Consider the following 15088-nt stretch of genomic DNA (forward strand, 5'->3'; position numbering starts at 1 on the left):
CTGGGACAGCTGACCCCAACTGACAAAAGGGTTATTCCAGACCATATGGTGTCATGCTTGGCAATAAAAACTGTGTAGGAGGGAGAGGAAATGTTTGGTGTTACGGTATCTGTCTTCCCAAGTAACTGTTACACATGGTGAAGCCCTGTTTTCCAGGAAATGGGTAAATGCTTGCTACTGGGAAGTGGTAAATGAATTCCTTGTTTTGCTTTTCTTGTGCATGTGGCTTTTGCTTTCCCCATTAAACTGTCTTTATCTCAAACTACAAGTTTTCTCATTTTTACACTTCTGATTCTCTCCCCAGTCCCTCTGGAGGAGACTGAGCAAGCAGTTGTGTGGTGCTTAGCTGCCTACCAAGGTTAAACCACAACAACGTATCAAAATATTTTTTTTTTAGTTTTAAAACGCATCATATAACATTAATACAAATACAATTACAAGAAATTTAAAAAAACAAAACTCGTCAAACCTTTTTGTAGAACATTTTTTAACTCAAGTTATTCCTCACCAAAATAGGTTCAAATTCTGCACATAACAGTTTCTTACATCATCACCCTAAACTACTCAAGAGTAAAGACTTAAATGCCTAGAATAAAAAATTTAAACTAAATAAATGCAAAATAGACTAGTTTCCATATTTTCAAACTCTAAAATGACAAAAAAAAGTTTTGTCCCTTTAAACATGCATGTCCCCCCCACATCTTACCGCCTAATCTCTGCATCACTAAATCCTTTAATATTTTCTCGAGGAATAGTTCGCGGTCTTCCACGTTTTTTTGGTCGTTTTCTTTCTGAGACTGAGTCACTATCAGATCCAGAATATCTTCTCCTCCTACTGTGTTTCCCTTCACTTCCATTAAAGCTGATCTGGAATTTCAGATTAAGTAGTTCAAAGCTACATGACTTAACATTTTATTAATATGTTATCTAGCCTGTCAAAAATGAGGGGGGGGGGGGGGGGGGGGGGTGTGTGTGTGGGTGCCACAAATGAAAACCACCCAACCCAAAAGTACAAGCCGAAACAACTGCAATAGAAAACCCAAATAATAACAACAACAAAATCAGTCAGTAGAAACCCAGATACCTGTTTTGCACAGTTTCTCATCCTTGGCAGCATATATATTTCTTCAAGTTCTTTTTGTCTTTCTTCCTCTTCTATTCGTCGCCGCTGGACTTCTGGAATGATTTCTTCCCAGTTTCTTAAATTTTGTTCTGGTTTCAACTCAATGTCATCTTCATCCATATTTGAAAAGTTAGCCACCTTAGATATTGGAAGATAAGTATTTTCACCAAATCAATACATCCTTTACTTATACAAAGAGCCAGTAATTAATATATTAGGAAAACTTAGTTCAGAATGACACATTTTATTTATTTGTATATACACAAAATGTGCACATATAAAATGCTTCATGAAGGACTCTCCAATGAAAATATTTTCAGAAATGAAACACACTGCATACAACATGGCTGAATATAAAGATAAGAATATTTTTCTTCTTTTACAAGTTGAGATCTATAATAAAACCACTATAAAATGCATACCAAATAGCTGTGATTGTTGTTTAAATTCCTTCAAAACAGAGAGCAAGTCTAACTATATGTCAGAGTTAATATGAACATTTAATAATGTAGAACTAACTAAACATTAATAAACTGTAGAAATCACAGTATATTGCAAATGAATGATGAGCATAAAATTTATTTACTACTCAATTGATCTAAAGAAGTCCAGCCTTGATTAAAAAAAAACAAAAAAAAACAAAACCACACCAAACTTAAACAACAAAAAGACCCACAAAAACAAAGGAAAAATGCCCCAACCAACAAAAATACATCACCATCCACAATTGGACTCACTCAGTATTATAAGTATCATCCAGTTAAGCATATCTGGCATTTATGTTTACATGGGGGCTGAAAGAAGTTTCTAAAAGTAATTATTTAAGAAATCCAAATTTCATTCTTTGTTTTCAGAAGTACTACAGGTGCTTAACAGCATTAAGCATTAAATTAAAAACAGCTCTCCCCAGTATGCTAACAGTTAAATCAAGGACTAATGTATTTGTAAATATCTTTCTTATTTTGTTAGCAAAATATGTATTTTACATGCTTGCACTGGAAGTAATTACCCTGTTGTATTGGTTTTGCACAGCCTGGAGTTTTTTTTTTGGGGGGGGAAGAGGGGGCCTCAGAGGTGGCTTCTGTGAGAAGCTGCTGGAAGCTTCCACCATGTCTGGCAGAGTCAATCCCTGATGGCTCTGAAGATGGACATGCTGCTGGCCAAAGCTGGGCCAATTAGAAAGGTTGGTAACACCTCTGTGATAACATATTTAAGACGAAAATCAAAACAAAGGGCACACAGTTTTTCCATCTAGTCAGAGAAGAGGAGGAGGTGAGAACATGTGAGGAAAAACAACACGGTGACACCAAAGTCAGTGGAGAAGGAGGGGGAGGAGGTGCTCCAGGCACCAAAGCAGAGATCCCTCTGCAGGCCGTGGTGATGACCATGGTGAAGCAGGCTGTCCCCCTGCAGCCCATGGGGATTCACAGGGGATGCAGAGATCCACTCGCAGCCTGTGGGGGAGGTGCTCATGCTGGAATGGGTAGATGCCTGGAGGAGACTGTGATCCAGTGAAAGACCCAGTGGAGAGAGAGGGCCCCTACTTCCAAGCTGGAGCAGCCTGTCCTTGGAGGACTGCACACTGTGGAAGATGGACTCACGTTGTGGCAGTTTTGGGAGGACTGTGTGCCCGTGGGGGGAATTCACACTGCAGCAAGTGTGGTAGGACTGCTGCTCGTGAGAGTGGACCCATGCCAGAGAAGTTCACGGAGAACTGTCTCCTGTGGGAGGGACCCCATAGTCTCACAGGGAAGGACTCATCTCCCAGAGTAGTGGAAGAAAATTTCAGGTGATGAACTGACCAAACTCCCCATGCCCTGTCTCTCTGCGCTGTCAGTGGGAAGGAAGAAGGGGCTGAGGGGAAAAAGGTGTTTTAAGGGCTTATTTTACTTCTCATTATCCTCCTCTGATTCTGTTAGTAATAAATTCACTTTGCAACCTTAAGTTGAGCCTGTTTTGCCCTTGAAGTGTTTTCTCCTGGTCCTTATCTCAACTCATGAACCCTTAATTTTTTTTTTTTCTCTCCTCTACCCAGCTGTGGCAGGGAAGGGTGAGCGAGCAACCCTTGTGGGTGCCTGGCATTGAGTCAGTGTCAAACCACAACACGTGTATAGGTGAGTAGACATTGCATGCCAAAGAGCTAACTTAGTGTTTCACATATTTCACAGAATCCCAGAATATGCTGAGTTAGAAGGGACCCACAGGGACCAAAGTCCAACTCCTGGCTCTGCACAGGACACCCCCAAGAGTCACACCATGTGCCTGAGAGCATTGTCCAAACATTTGAACTCAGACAGGCATGGTGCTGTGACCACTTCCCTGGGGAGCCTGTTCCAGTGCCCAACCACCCTTTGGGCGAAGAACCTTTTTCTTATACCCAACCTAAACCTCCTCTGACTTAGCTCCATGCTGTTTCCTCAAGTCCTGTCACTGGTCACCGGTCACCAGGGAGAAGAGATCAGTGCCTGCCCCTCCATGTCCCTTCGTGAGGATGTTGAACACTTCAGTGGGGTCTCCCCTCAGTGTCCTCTTTTCCAGGCTGAACAAGCCAAGTGACATCAATCACTTCTCATAAGGTTTCCCCTCAAGGCCCTTCACCATCCTTGTGGCCCTCCTTTGGATGCTCTCTAATAGCTTAATGTCTTTTTTATATTGTGGCACCCAAAATTGCACACAATACTCAAGGTGAGGCCACAGCAGTGCAGAGCAGAGCGGGAAAATCACCTCCCTTGCCAGGCTGGTGATGCTGGGCCTGATTCCCCCCAGGACACAGTTGGCCCTCCTGACTGCCAGGGCACTGCTGACTCATATTCACCTTCCTGTCAACCAGGACACCTAGGTCCCTTTGCATGGCACTGCTTTCCAGCCTCTCATTCCTCAGTCTGTCCATACATCCAGGGTTGCTCCATCTCAAGTGCAGAATCTGGCACTTGCCCTTGTTAAACTTCATATGGTTGGTGATTGCCCATTTCTCTAATTTCTTGAGGTCTCTCTGCAGGGCCTCTCTGCCTTTGAGGGGGTCAACATCTCCTCCCAATTTTGTATCATCTGCAAATTTACTTTTTATCCCTTCAAGTCCTGTATTCAAGTCACTTATGAAGATGTTGAAGAGCACAGGGCCTAAGATGGAGCCCTGTAGAACCCCACTAGTGACAGGTTGCCAGTCTGATGTCACCCCATTCACTATAACCCTTTTTGCCCAACCCATGAGCCAGTTGCTCACCCATCACATGATGTGTGAATGATGTAAGAATGAAGGAACAATAAATAGGTAAAGAAGAACAAAAAATAGCATTAATAAAGGAAAGTATAATTAAGGAAAGAGGGAGGGAACAGAGCAATACCTTGAACTGTGAAAGCAACTCATCTCCTACAGTCAGTGGACCTGGTTCATTTTCTCGAGTTTCGGCCCTCTTCAGGATTTCATCTATATCCATTTCCTGAAACAGAAGTTTCTCTTTGCAACAAAACAATTCATAGGTTTCTCTGTCCACCAAGTGTAGATGCACTGTTCCATTTACCTGAGGCTCCTCTTCTTCCCCTTCAGGTTCTTTAAAAAGTTCCTCAGCACCGAACTTCAAAATTGCTGATAACTCTTCCTTATTAAAAGGTGTTGAGCTGAAATACAGAAAGTTTCAAATAAACACTTTATCTTAGTGAACAGTTTCAATTTACTATAACCATGAGTCAAATTTCCTTTTGTCCTAAATAAAAACTAGTTTTATTATGTAAAAAAAATGACATGGACAATATACTTTGCAGTCTTTACTTACATAACTCCTTACCACATAATTTTTGCCTTTTATTAACCAAGTGAAATGACTTGAATTTTTACTCAAATAGTCAAGTATACTTAAGCATAAGGTAATATGAAAGAATAAACAAATATACCTGGAGGGAGTAGAGCCTGTATGTAGTACAGTTTTCCCTGTAGTGTCCATTCTCTGAATTACTAAGTGATCTAACACCATCTTTTTCTTGGCTCTTTCAAGAATGTCTTCTTCTACTGATGCTTTTGTGACTAGCCGATAAATATTAACCTATGTATATTACAAAAAAGGTTTTATTTGCCCGCTCACAAATTACCCATGAAAAAATACACAGATGAAGTTAACAAAAAACCCTTGAGCAACAACAGGGAGAAATATTAGACATTATTACAAATCTAAATCTTATTGAACTAGTATTGTGTATATGAAACCAGTCAATCATGTTATCACAGTCTCTATAGAAATTATATTTGAAAAAATTTCTTAGACCTCTCCTCTAAGTTTCTATGATTAAGCACAAGCATGGCCACAAGGAAATGTTTTATGTCTGATTACTACTTGAGGTATTCTGCAAGAAACCCAAAGAGAAGTACAAAGTATTAAACAAAGCAAAATGGATGTGCTTTAAGTACAGCAGTTACTTTCTAGAATGATACAATGCCAATGAACATGGGACAAGTCCGCAACTTCTCCTACCCATCCATATACTACAGCTGCTGTGCTATCTCTCTGTAGAGGGAGATTTAAAAAAAAAATTATTTAAAAGGCAAATCATTAATATTAACATTTTCAGATATTTTTAGCAAGTATTAGTCATTCTCAAAATACATGAGGACTGTGATGGGCCAGACAGACAGCTTATGGCTAACATAATTCATTCTTCCTTCAGGTTTGGTACCTAAAAGAGAAGCGCATGTACCTGTTTCTTCTGTCCAATCCTATGAGCTCTAGCCTGTGCCTGCAGATCATTCTGTGGATTCCAATCAGAATCAAATATAACTACAGTGTCAGCAGATGCTAAGTTTATACCTAATCCTCCAGCTCTGGTAGACAGCAGAAAGCAGAAGTCCTGAAATTATAAAAGAAGAAATAGCTTTATATATATTAGCTATAATATTCCTTTAAAGAACCAATATGACACGACTTTATATGCTCTGTGGAGCAGACTATGAACTCATATATTTCTTTAAGTATATCATAAACATTTGTTAGACTTCTAATACAAGAAGTTGTTTGTCATGTCTAGAGCCAGTGGATTGCTATTTGAATAGAATAGACTAGACTATTTTGGTTGGAAGAGACTGACAACCACAATCTAGTCCAACTGCCTGACCACTTCAGGGCTGACCAAAAGTTAAAGCATGTTATTAAGGGCATTGTCCAAATGCCTCTTGAACACTGACAGGCTTGGGGCATCGACCACCTCTCTAGGAAGCCTGTTCCAGTGTCTGACCATCCTCTCAGTAAAGAAATGCTTCCTACTGTCAACTCTGAACCTCCCCTGCCCCAGCTTTGAACCACTCCCATGCGTCCTGTCACTGATCTTAGGGAGAAGAGTTCAGCACCTCCCTCTCCACTTCCTCTCCCCAGGAAGCTGCAGAGAGCCATGAGGTCACCCCTCAGCTTCTTTTTCTCCAAACTAGACAAACCCAGTGTCCTCAGCTGCTCCACACAGGACATTCCTTCTAGCCCTTTCACCAGCTTGGTTGCCCTTCTCAGAATACATTCAAGGACTTTCACATCCTTCTTAAGTGGTGGGGCCCATAACTGCACACAGTACTCAAGGTGAGGCCACATCAGCAGTGAATACAGCAGGATCATCACCTCTTTTGACCAACTGGTTCTACTGTGTTTGATGCCCCCCAGGATGGAGGTTGCTCTCTTGGCTGCCAGGGTTCACTGCTGACTTATACTGAGCCTGCTGCTGACCAGCACCCCCAGATCCCTTCCTGCAGGGCTGCTTTTCACACACTCCTCTCCCAATCTATACTTGTGCCCATCATGACTCTATCCCAGGTACAGGATCTGGCACTTGGACTTGTTAAATTTCATGCCACTGATGGTTGCCCAATGCTCCAACCTATCTAGATCCCTCTGCAAAGCCTATTGTCCCTCAAGAGAGCCAACAGCCCCTCTCAGTTTGGTATCATCAGTAAACTTGCTAATGGTGCATTCAACTCCTGCATCCAGATCATTGATAAAAATATTGAACAGGACTGACTGGCTTTAAAATTGAACCCTGAGGGATATCACTAGTGAATAGTGACCAGGCAGATGTAGCTCCATTCACTACAAACCTTTGAGCACGGCCCTTCCATCAGTTCTTCACCCAGCACACCATGAACCTGCTCATCCCACAGTTGGACAACTTGTCCAGAAGGATGCTGTGAGGGACAGTATCAATGGCCTTCAAAAAGTATCAGTTCACTGTTTTCTTTAGACCAGCTAATATTTTTTATAGGCAGTTAAGCACCACGCAGCCACACAATCACTTCTTGCCCACATCCCCAGTGGGACAGGGAAGAAGAAAGGAAGACTGAAAGCAGGGAAACTTGGGGGTCAAGATAAAAATTGTTTAATAAGCAAAGGAGAAGTGGAAAAAGAGAGAAAGAAAACAAAACAGAACAAATGATGCAAATGTAAATCCCTTGCCACATTCCCATAGTCAGGACTGATGTCCAGCCAATTCCCAAGCAAAAGATGGCTAATCTCCTTAAACCCCTTCCTCTAACTTTTTTTATGGCTGAGCATGATGTTATAAGGCATGGAATCTCTCTAGTTAGTTCAGGCCATATGCCTGGTTATGTCCCCTCCCAACCTCTTGTGCACCACCCAATCGACTCACTGGAAGAGCAGAGTGAGAAACAGAGAAGGCCTTGATACTATGTAAGCAATGCTCAGCAACAGCTAACACACTGGTGTGTTACTAGCATTGTTTACATCACAAATCTAAAACACAGCACCATGTGAGCTGCTATGAAGACAACTCTAGTCCAGCCAGAACTTGTATAAAGCAAACTGATATCAACTTCTCTTGCAAACAGGTATTGGCTTCTCCATGGTTTAAAGGAAGCAGCACTCTAGAAGATGAACAAAAGCCACTTGGGGAGAAAAAAACCAAGCAAAACATTGCCAAAAAATACACCACCACCCCTTATTGTTAAAGCCTCATATGTGCCCAAGTTCATCTGGTTTTTGTAAAGAAAACTAAAGTGTTCTGCTGGGGTCAATGCTCTTCAACATATTCATAAAGAATATGAAAATAAGATGAGTAATGAGGTGACAAAGTTTGCAGATGATATGGAGTTATTCAAGGTCAACTACAAGGGCAAGGGACTACAGAAGGATCTTATGAGAAAGGCAAAAAAAAACCATATGAAACTAAAGATAAATAGGAAATAAATTTGAGTTTTAAGTACAGTCAAAGCTAATAGAAGCCATTACTGCTAAGGAATGAGTCCTTGGATTTGTAAATATTTCCATTAATACTTTAACTCAGTATTAGCAAAAAAAAAAAAAAGAAAAAAAGAAAAAAAAGCATGAAATTTATTATTAGGAAAGAAATAAAGAATAAAACAGGTAACAATTTTATTGCTGCACAACTCCATTGTTTGTCTTCATTCTTGAATACCATGTGAAATTTGGATCCCCTTTCATCTTACAAACTACAGTACAACTACAAGGATTCCAGAAAAAGGCAAGTATGTCTGCACTAGAAATTTAAAACAGAACTAACTTCTGTATTTAAAAAATATCTGAAGTTTATGTTATGAAGTCCTTCCTCCTCAACCATAACAGAAACATAAGTTCAGCAGCAACTGACAAATGCTATGCTTCTATTACTGAAAAACCCTGTCAGTATAGGACAAAAGATCTAAGATTATCAAAGGTATGGAATGGCTTCCATAATAGGAAACCTAAAAATAAACCAGGAATCTTAAGTGGTACACAAACAATGGTTAGAAATCAGCTCTTCAGTTTCTTCCACGGCAAGAATATAAGAGGCAACAAATGAAGATAACAGAAGCCATATTTAAAGCTATCCAAGATATTTTTTCTTTATGCAAGGATATACACAACTTAATTCTGCCCATTGCTTAAGTAGGTATTTGATGTCAAAAACTTGTGTTAAAGTTCAGTGCTCCGATAAAAATTGAAGGATTAAGTCCTACACAACAAATTAAATTCTTCAGTTTCTAAACAGCACTTAAAATTACTTTGCTAAAGAGCACTGACAAAAATCTAAAAATAAAACTATGTAGTTATATTAGTTATAAACACCATTTTCATAAATTCTGTGTTTCCTATTGAACCTCCTTTTAGCTTTTCAAAGCTTTTTTTGGGTTTTTTGGTTGGTTGAATTTAGGGATTTTTTTTTTGTTTTTTTTTGTTGCATGGGTTGTAAACCTTATAGTCTCTGCAACAGCAATGGAATTTCAACCTAATACATCCCTCACTTTATACTATCTTCAGTTTTTGTGCAACATTTGTTATACTTCCTAGAAGAAAAAAAAGCTGAGTAGATTAAAAAAACAACAACCACCCACTTATACCATACCTCTGAGCCTTCTGCATTAAAATGATCCAAGGCTTGTTTCCTCAATTCCCCTTTTATTGATCCATCAAGTCTCTAAAGAGATTGAATGATACAGTTAAAAAGGAACTCCTACTATAGTCTATTCAGAGCAACTTGAATTCTCAATTGCCAAACCAATTGGGTGGGGGGATATAAGAATAATGTAACACTTCCAATTAATCAGTTTAATTTCAAAATACTATTAGGCATATAGGAATTACTAGTCTTTTACTGTACAGAAAAATTAAACTTTCATAAATCTTTCTACAAAAAGGACACTTTTAAAAAGATAAAATGGTAAAAATCAAGGCTTCTTGACTACTACCAGCAAAATTCTTACCTGAAAGGGAAACTGACGATACTTCAAATACTCTGCTAAGATGTCTAGCATCCTCACCATCTGAGAGAAAATCAGTACTCTGTTGCCACGTTCTCGTAGGCGAATCAGTAGCTTGTCAAGAAGGATTAGTTTGCCACTGCTACGTATTAAATGCTACAAGACAAGAAAGCATGTATTGCAAAGTAAGTTCACCTCAACACTAACATTCACTGCAGATGGTTAGACATTCATTAACTGAACATGAAAGTTGTATAAGCATTTAGTCAGTCCTGATCTTGTAAAAACTCATTATAAAAGCTTTAAGTGCTCTAACTGAAATCAACAGGGGTACCCACTAGCATGTTTTTCAAATAAAAGCATTTCTCAGGTCTGGCTCATAAAACAGCACCTTAACATTTCATTAAAACGTTAGGCAAATATACTGTGCTATGAGTTAGAGCAGTTACAGTGCAGACTCAAATTCTCTTCCACCAAATAAACAACGAGATTACCTGACTACCTTAGCACTACTTGCTCCTCACCTTCTGTCTTTTGAACAGACCTAAGCATTGCTACTTGATCCTCTAAGTATTTTTAAACAATGCCTAATGAGTCAAGCTTTTCTGACAAGATAAAAGTGAGAGTAATCCTGTTAATAGAAGTCAACATGCTTTAGCTGGGTTATGATGTTCAACCTTCTCAGCTCCAGTTGAAACAATTAGAACAGAAACTCAGGTGGCATGCTGAATTTAATGATGAAATCATTAGGCCTCTAGCTGAAGAGGCTCAGGATAGAATTTTGGGAAATAAAAAATTGGGAGTTAGGCGCTTTTATTCTTTATGCCAGAAATGAGAAGGATGTATCATTCATAATTAGAGCTAACAAAGTTTAATCAGATGAGCCAAGGAAATCATTGTTACAAGTAGGCAATTACTAGCAATAATGGCTGAACATGTCTGATGAGATCAATTATAAATTTGAGTAGTTAGAGTATGCCAAGTTGCAAACATCCTTTAGCTTTGAAAAGCATTTTATAATATAAAATAGCTTGTGCAGTGACAACTTGTGATTTCAATCAAGTAGTTTTGGGAAAGTTTTTACATTATAAACTTCAAAGTTTACAGAAAAAAAAACTGATCTTTCAAAACATTTATGGTGTTATAGACTGCATCAATTATAACAGTCCTTTTATTTGTTGCTGTGGTTCTCAACAGTTTTAGTACAAAGATTAGTTAACCTTTACAAAAAAACCCAAACTACAAACCCACAACATAATCACAGACCATCCTTGGTTGTGATGCTATAACTGCTTTCATTTATAACAACAAAACAAGTAGACTAAGCTTAAAGAGATTCAGCAGATTATTTTCTGCTATCACATGGATTGTTGGTGTACCACTGCCAGTCACATACATTTGCATTTATCTTCAATTTATCTGTTTATTTAACTGTTTTATTTTATTCTGAGTTTAAAATAGGTCTTCAGTTTATTTAGTCTGAAAATGCAGACTATTTCAAACTATTTCCTTTTTATTTTGATCATAATTTAAGTCAAGGATATTCTATTTAGTATTGATCTCTCAATTATTCAGTTCCAGTTAAGAAACAAACAGAAAGGTAATCAATTCACTTACCTGTAAAACCCGGGATGCACATTTGATAGAGAACTCGGTCTTTCTTGACATAATTTAATAAGAACAAATGAATTGACAGAACACTATACAATCATTGCATGCATATTAGAGATATAAAATCACTTAACTTTTTTTTTTTTTAAAGGTATTACCTGTAAGGCTTCCTGCTTATTATAGAATTCATTATCATCTGGTGGTTTAATGAGGTAGCAATGGTTACAGCACTTCTTGAGTTCCATCATAATGTTCAAAAAGCCCGAGGTACTGCCTTTTGAACCTTTACTCAGGGCTTTATAATTCCTGGTTAAAATCCACCTATGATACAGAATGTGCACAATGGAAGTAATTTCTAAAAATTTGTGGAAATATGAAAGATGTAAGCTCTCAAAATATCTGTTAAAACTGCATTATGAAAACTATTACACTTGAGTAATTTTTATATAGAGATGTCATTAAAATAGCAGGAATTAAAAAGTGTCATTACTTACTTGTAATATTGCTTCTGCAATGCACTCATTTCCATCCTCAAAATTTGTTCAACCTTAGCAGGCAAAGACTTTTCTACATCTTTTTTAACTCTTCTGAGTAAAAATGGTTCAAGTTCTTTGTGAAGACTTGCATAACCGAACTCTCTCCCTTTGCCATGCTCCTCTTCAAAATCTTCCCAAGAAGAAAACCTTCAACATAGAAAGAATAAAGGTAAAGTAATGACATACCATGAACACAGACACACAAAGACCATTAATATACCATGTGCACAAACACAAATAGACTTCTTCACTACTCTCCTCTGTTTTATTTAATAAGTTTCTGAATTTGCATCTCACAAGAAATTCCAAATATTTTGTCAGCAAATAGGAGAATGGAAATTAACAATCTTTTGCAGAATGAAAATTCAAAACAAAGTCCTGAATTTTAATTTCTTCAGTGAAAACACAACATTTTACTTTTCTGCATGGAAACACAGGTAGAAGGATATAGAAATTCAATTATATTTCTCAAGAGTAGCATGAAAATTAGTTGTATAGCTGGAGGAAGTGCAAGAGAGTAGACCACATACCTTTTGCAGCTTGTATGGACTAGCTGAAATGTGATGATCCTCTGGTATGTGCTAACAGACTAAGAGAATGCACTTTGTGATCAAATGAAGAATAGGTGCCAGACAACAAATTTAGTGGCTTTGTTTGTAAGGTTCTGAAGAAGTCAATGCAATGCATAGCACCGAAATTAATTGAAGCGACAATGCTTTGTATTTACAAGATATTTGAATGGAAGATGTGCTCTTATTTATTCCAAATATAAACAGAGGTTAGTATAGAATAATGTCAACCTATTCTATGCAAATCCTAAGGGGAAATTGGCTGCCTGAAGCATAGAATCATGGAATGTCCAGACCCACAAAGATAATCAAAGTCTAACTCCTGGCCTTGCACAGGACTACCCCAAGAATCACACCGTGTGCCTGAATAAATTACTGGATATTGGGCATTGAGGTTTTCATTCATGGTGCTAACACAGAAAAGATGACATCCTCAGCTCCATTCTATTTTCCTACAGCAAATCCATATGATTTTTCTTTTAAATAAGGATGAAGCATGTTTTCAAGGTTTTCAGCCATACATCAATCCATCCTTTTCCTGAACTGACAAAAAAGAAAAAGTGACAGCTGCTACCAAAACAATTTATCCAGAGCAGCATGAAAAATATGTGCATCTATTTTATAAAAAAATATTAAAGCTATTTCACAATGCAATTCTTTATTGATTCTCCAATCACTACAATACCCCCCCCATCACATTCCTTACTTTTCTGGCATGATGAAGTGCAGCAAAGACCAAAGCTCTTTAAGGGAGTTTTGCAGAGGGGTTCCAGTAATGAGAAGACGATGATTAGACTTAAAGTCTATTAAAGTCTTGTACAGAAGGGAATCATCATTTTTTAAACGATGAGCTTCATCAACTCCTATAAATACCCAATTCAGACCACCAAGGAATGACTTCAAGAAATTGGAGAGAGGGAAAGACATTATACAAGTTAATATATTATGCAATGTCTGACATTTTACATGAGGTTATATATACACCATCACTCCTTTTATTTTAATAGAAAAGGACACCTATATGTTTTTGATATTAAGTAGAGGTTTTATGTTTGCTAGATTCAAAAAGCTATGCAGGCATCCCAACATTAAAAAGAAAGTATAAACCAAGTTTATACTTAGGGTAAGGAAGAAGACAAAAAGCTGACCTTTACATTTTCAACTGACAAAAAAATCCCAGCATAAATCCACTATTGACTCTCTTATTTTCAGCATGTACAAACAAATTAAATAGAAAGTCAGCAAGCAGAATTTTTTATTATAGTTATCATATGCTATTAGGATTTACAATAATTTTATATGCTACCATCAGGAAGAGAGTAGTAATATAAATATATGTAATACTGCACACACAAATACAAAATAAAACCCATGAAATTTCAGAGTTGTGAATCACAGGTGCTTGGAGCTATGGACTGGTTTGTTTTTTCAGTTCCTGGATGACTAACAGGAAAGTAAAGATTTTGAGATGCAAAGAAATTACTACAGCAATGTTTTTGCCAGATGAAGAATTGCTTGCAGCTGGTGGGTTAATACAATCCTTATTCTTCAAAAAACTTGGCCTATGGAACCACACAATGCTTATTCTGTAGGAAGAAGAGCTGGAAAGCAACCAGCCCAGTTGTGCCAACTTTTACTAGTTCACCAGGCGGTCAGGTATGACAGAGAGCCCCAGAACAGAACACATGCATAAAGGAGCGGGAACATATGTTAATGACTTCAGGGAAATTATTATCATATGTGTTTTTTCTGGGAAAACCTATGAATATGTATGTAAAATATAGCATATAAACAGGAAGCTTCCTGTACTAAGCATGTATTTCAGAGGAGATATCCCCTCATGCATTCAGCCAAATAAAGAATGTCTGCTTCTTCATGCTGCATTGGTGTTATGGAAGTTTTTTTTTTACAGATTTTGGTAGCAATGTGAAGCACAAGCAAACTGAAAAAAAAAAAGTTTTACCCACTTGATATGTGGGTTAATGGAGGGGGCAGAAAGTCTAACCACACATACATAAAATCTAAAAGCGCTTAAAGAAAACAACGTTCATAATTCCAAGAGTAAAGCCATCATACTCCCCCATCCATTTAACAGCCCAGAACCTAAATATGTGCCAACTCTAAAGGAATTTTACATTGTACAAATTATTTGTATCTCCCTGAAGAAGTAAGGGTCATTACCTTATCCTTCAGCAAAATTTCATAAGTTGTTAAAAGTATATTAAATTTTAATCGCTTGGTCTGTGGATGCATCCATTCATGAGTTCTTATCTAGAAGAAGAATCAAGCAAACTATAAGCTGTAGAAAAATGGTCATATTGATCAGGATGACTTCAGGTACTATAGCAATATAGATGTTAAGTGACATACAAGAATCTGATCATGATCAAGGAACATAGCAAGTGAAGCTTTTTTTCTTAAAGTTATTAAACAGTGGTGGTGGAGTGTTTGTTAGCTTTTGTTTGGTTGGGGTTTTTTATGGATTTCTTTGTGTGTTTAGGGTTTTTTGTGGATTTCTTTGTGTGTTTTGGGTTTTTTGTTGGTTGTTTTTTTTTGTTTGCAAACT

At 37.8% G+C, this 15088-nt stretch overlaps 1 protein-coding gene across 7 annotated transcripts in view; it reads right to left on the reverse strand.

Moving 5' to 3' along the window:
• Window positions 1-15088, reverse strand: part of LOC132086116 (chromodomain-helicase-DNA-binding protein 1-like) — a 103689-nt gene that overhangs the window by 17355 nt on the left and 71246 nt on the right. For all 7 annotated transcript variants that reach the window (XM_059491574.1, XM_059491576.1, XM_059491575.1 and 4 more), the window contains 12 exons: window positions 14704-14793; window positions 13229-13419; window positions 11912-12100; window positions 11576-11738; window positions 9810-9962; window positions 9452-9523; window positions 5813-5962; window positions 5015-5163; window positions 4645-4741; window positions 4468-4563; window positions 1085-1261; window positions 707-867 (listed from right to left, as the gene is read on the reverse strand). In XM_059491574.1, the coding sequence (XP_059347557.1) occupies window positions 707-867; window positions 1085-1261; window positions 4468-4563; window positions 4645-4741; window positions 5015-5163; window positions 5813-5962; window positions 9452-9523; window positions 9810-9962; window positions 11576-11738; window positions 11912-12100; window positions 13229-13419; window positions 14704-14793 (1688 nt within the window). The remainder of the gene's footprint in view (window positions 1-706; window positions 868-1084; window positions 1262-4467; window positions 4564-4644; window positions 4742-5014; window positions 5164-5812; window positions 5963-9451; window positions 9524-9809; window positions 9963-11575; window positions 11739-11911; window positions 12101-13228; window positions 13420-14703; window positions 14794-15088) is intronic.

The sequence above is a fragment of the Ammospiza nelsoni genome, chromosome W, assembly GCF_027579445.1.
Source record: "Ammospiza nelsoni isolate bAmmNel1 chromosome W, bAmmNel1.pri, whole genome shotgun sequence".
NCBI classification, from domain to species: domain Eukaryota; kingdom Metazoa; phylum Chordata; class Aves; order Passeriformes; family Passerellidae; genus Ammospiza; species Ammospiza nelsoni.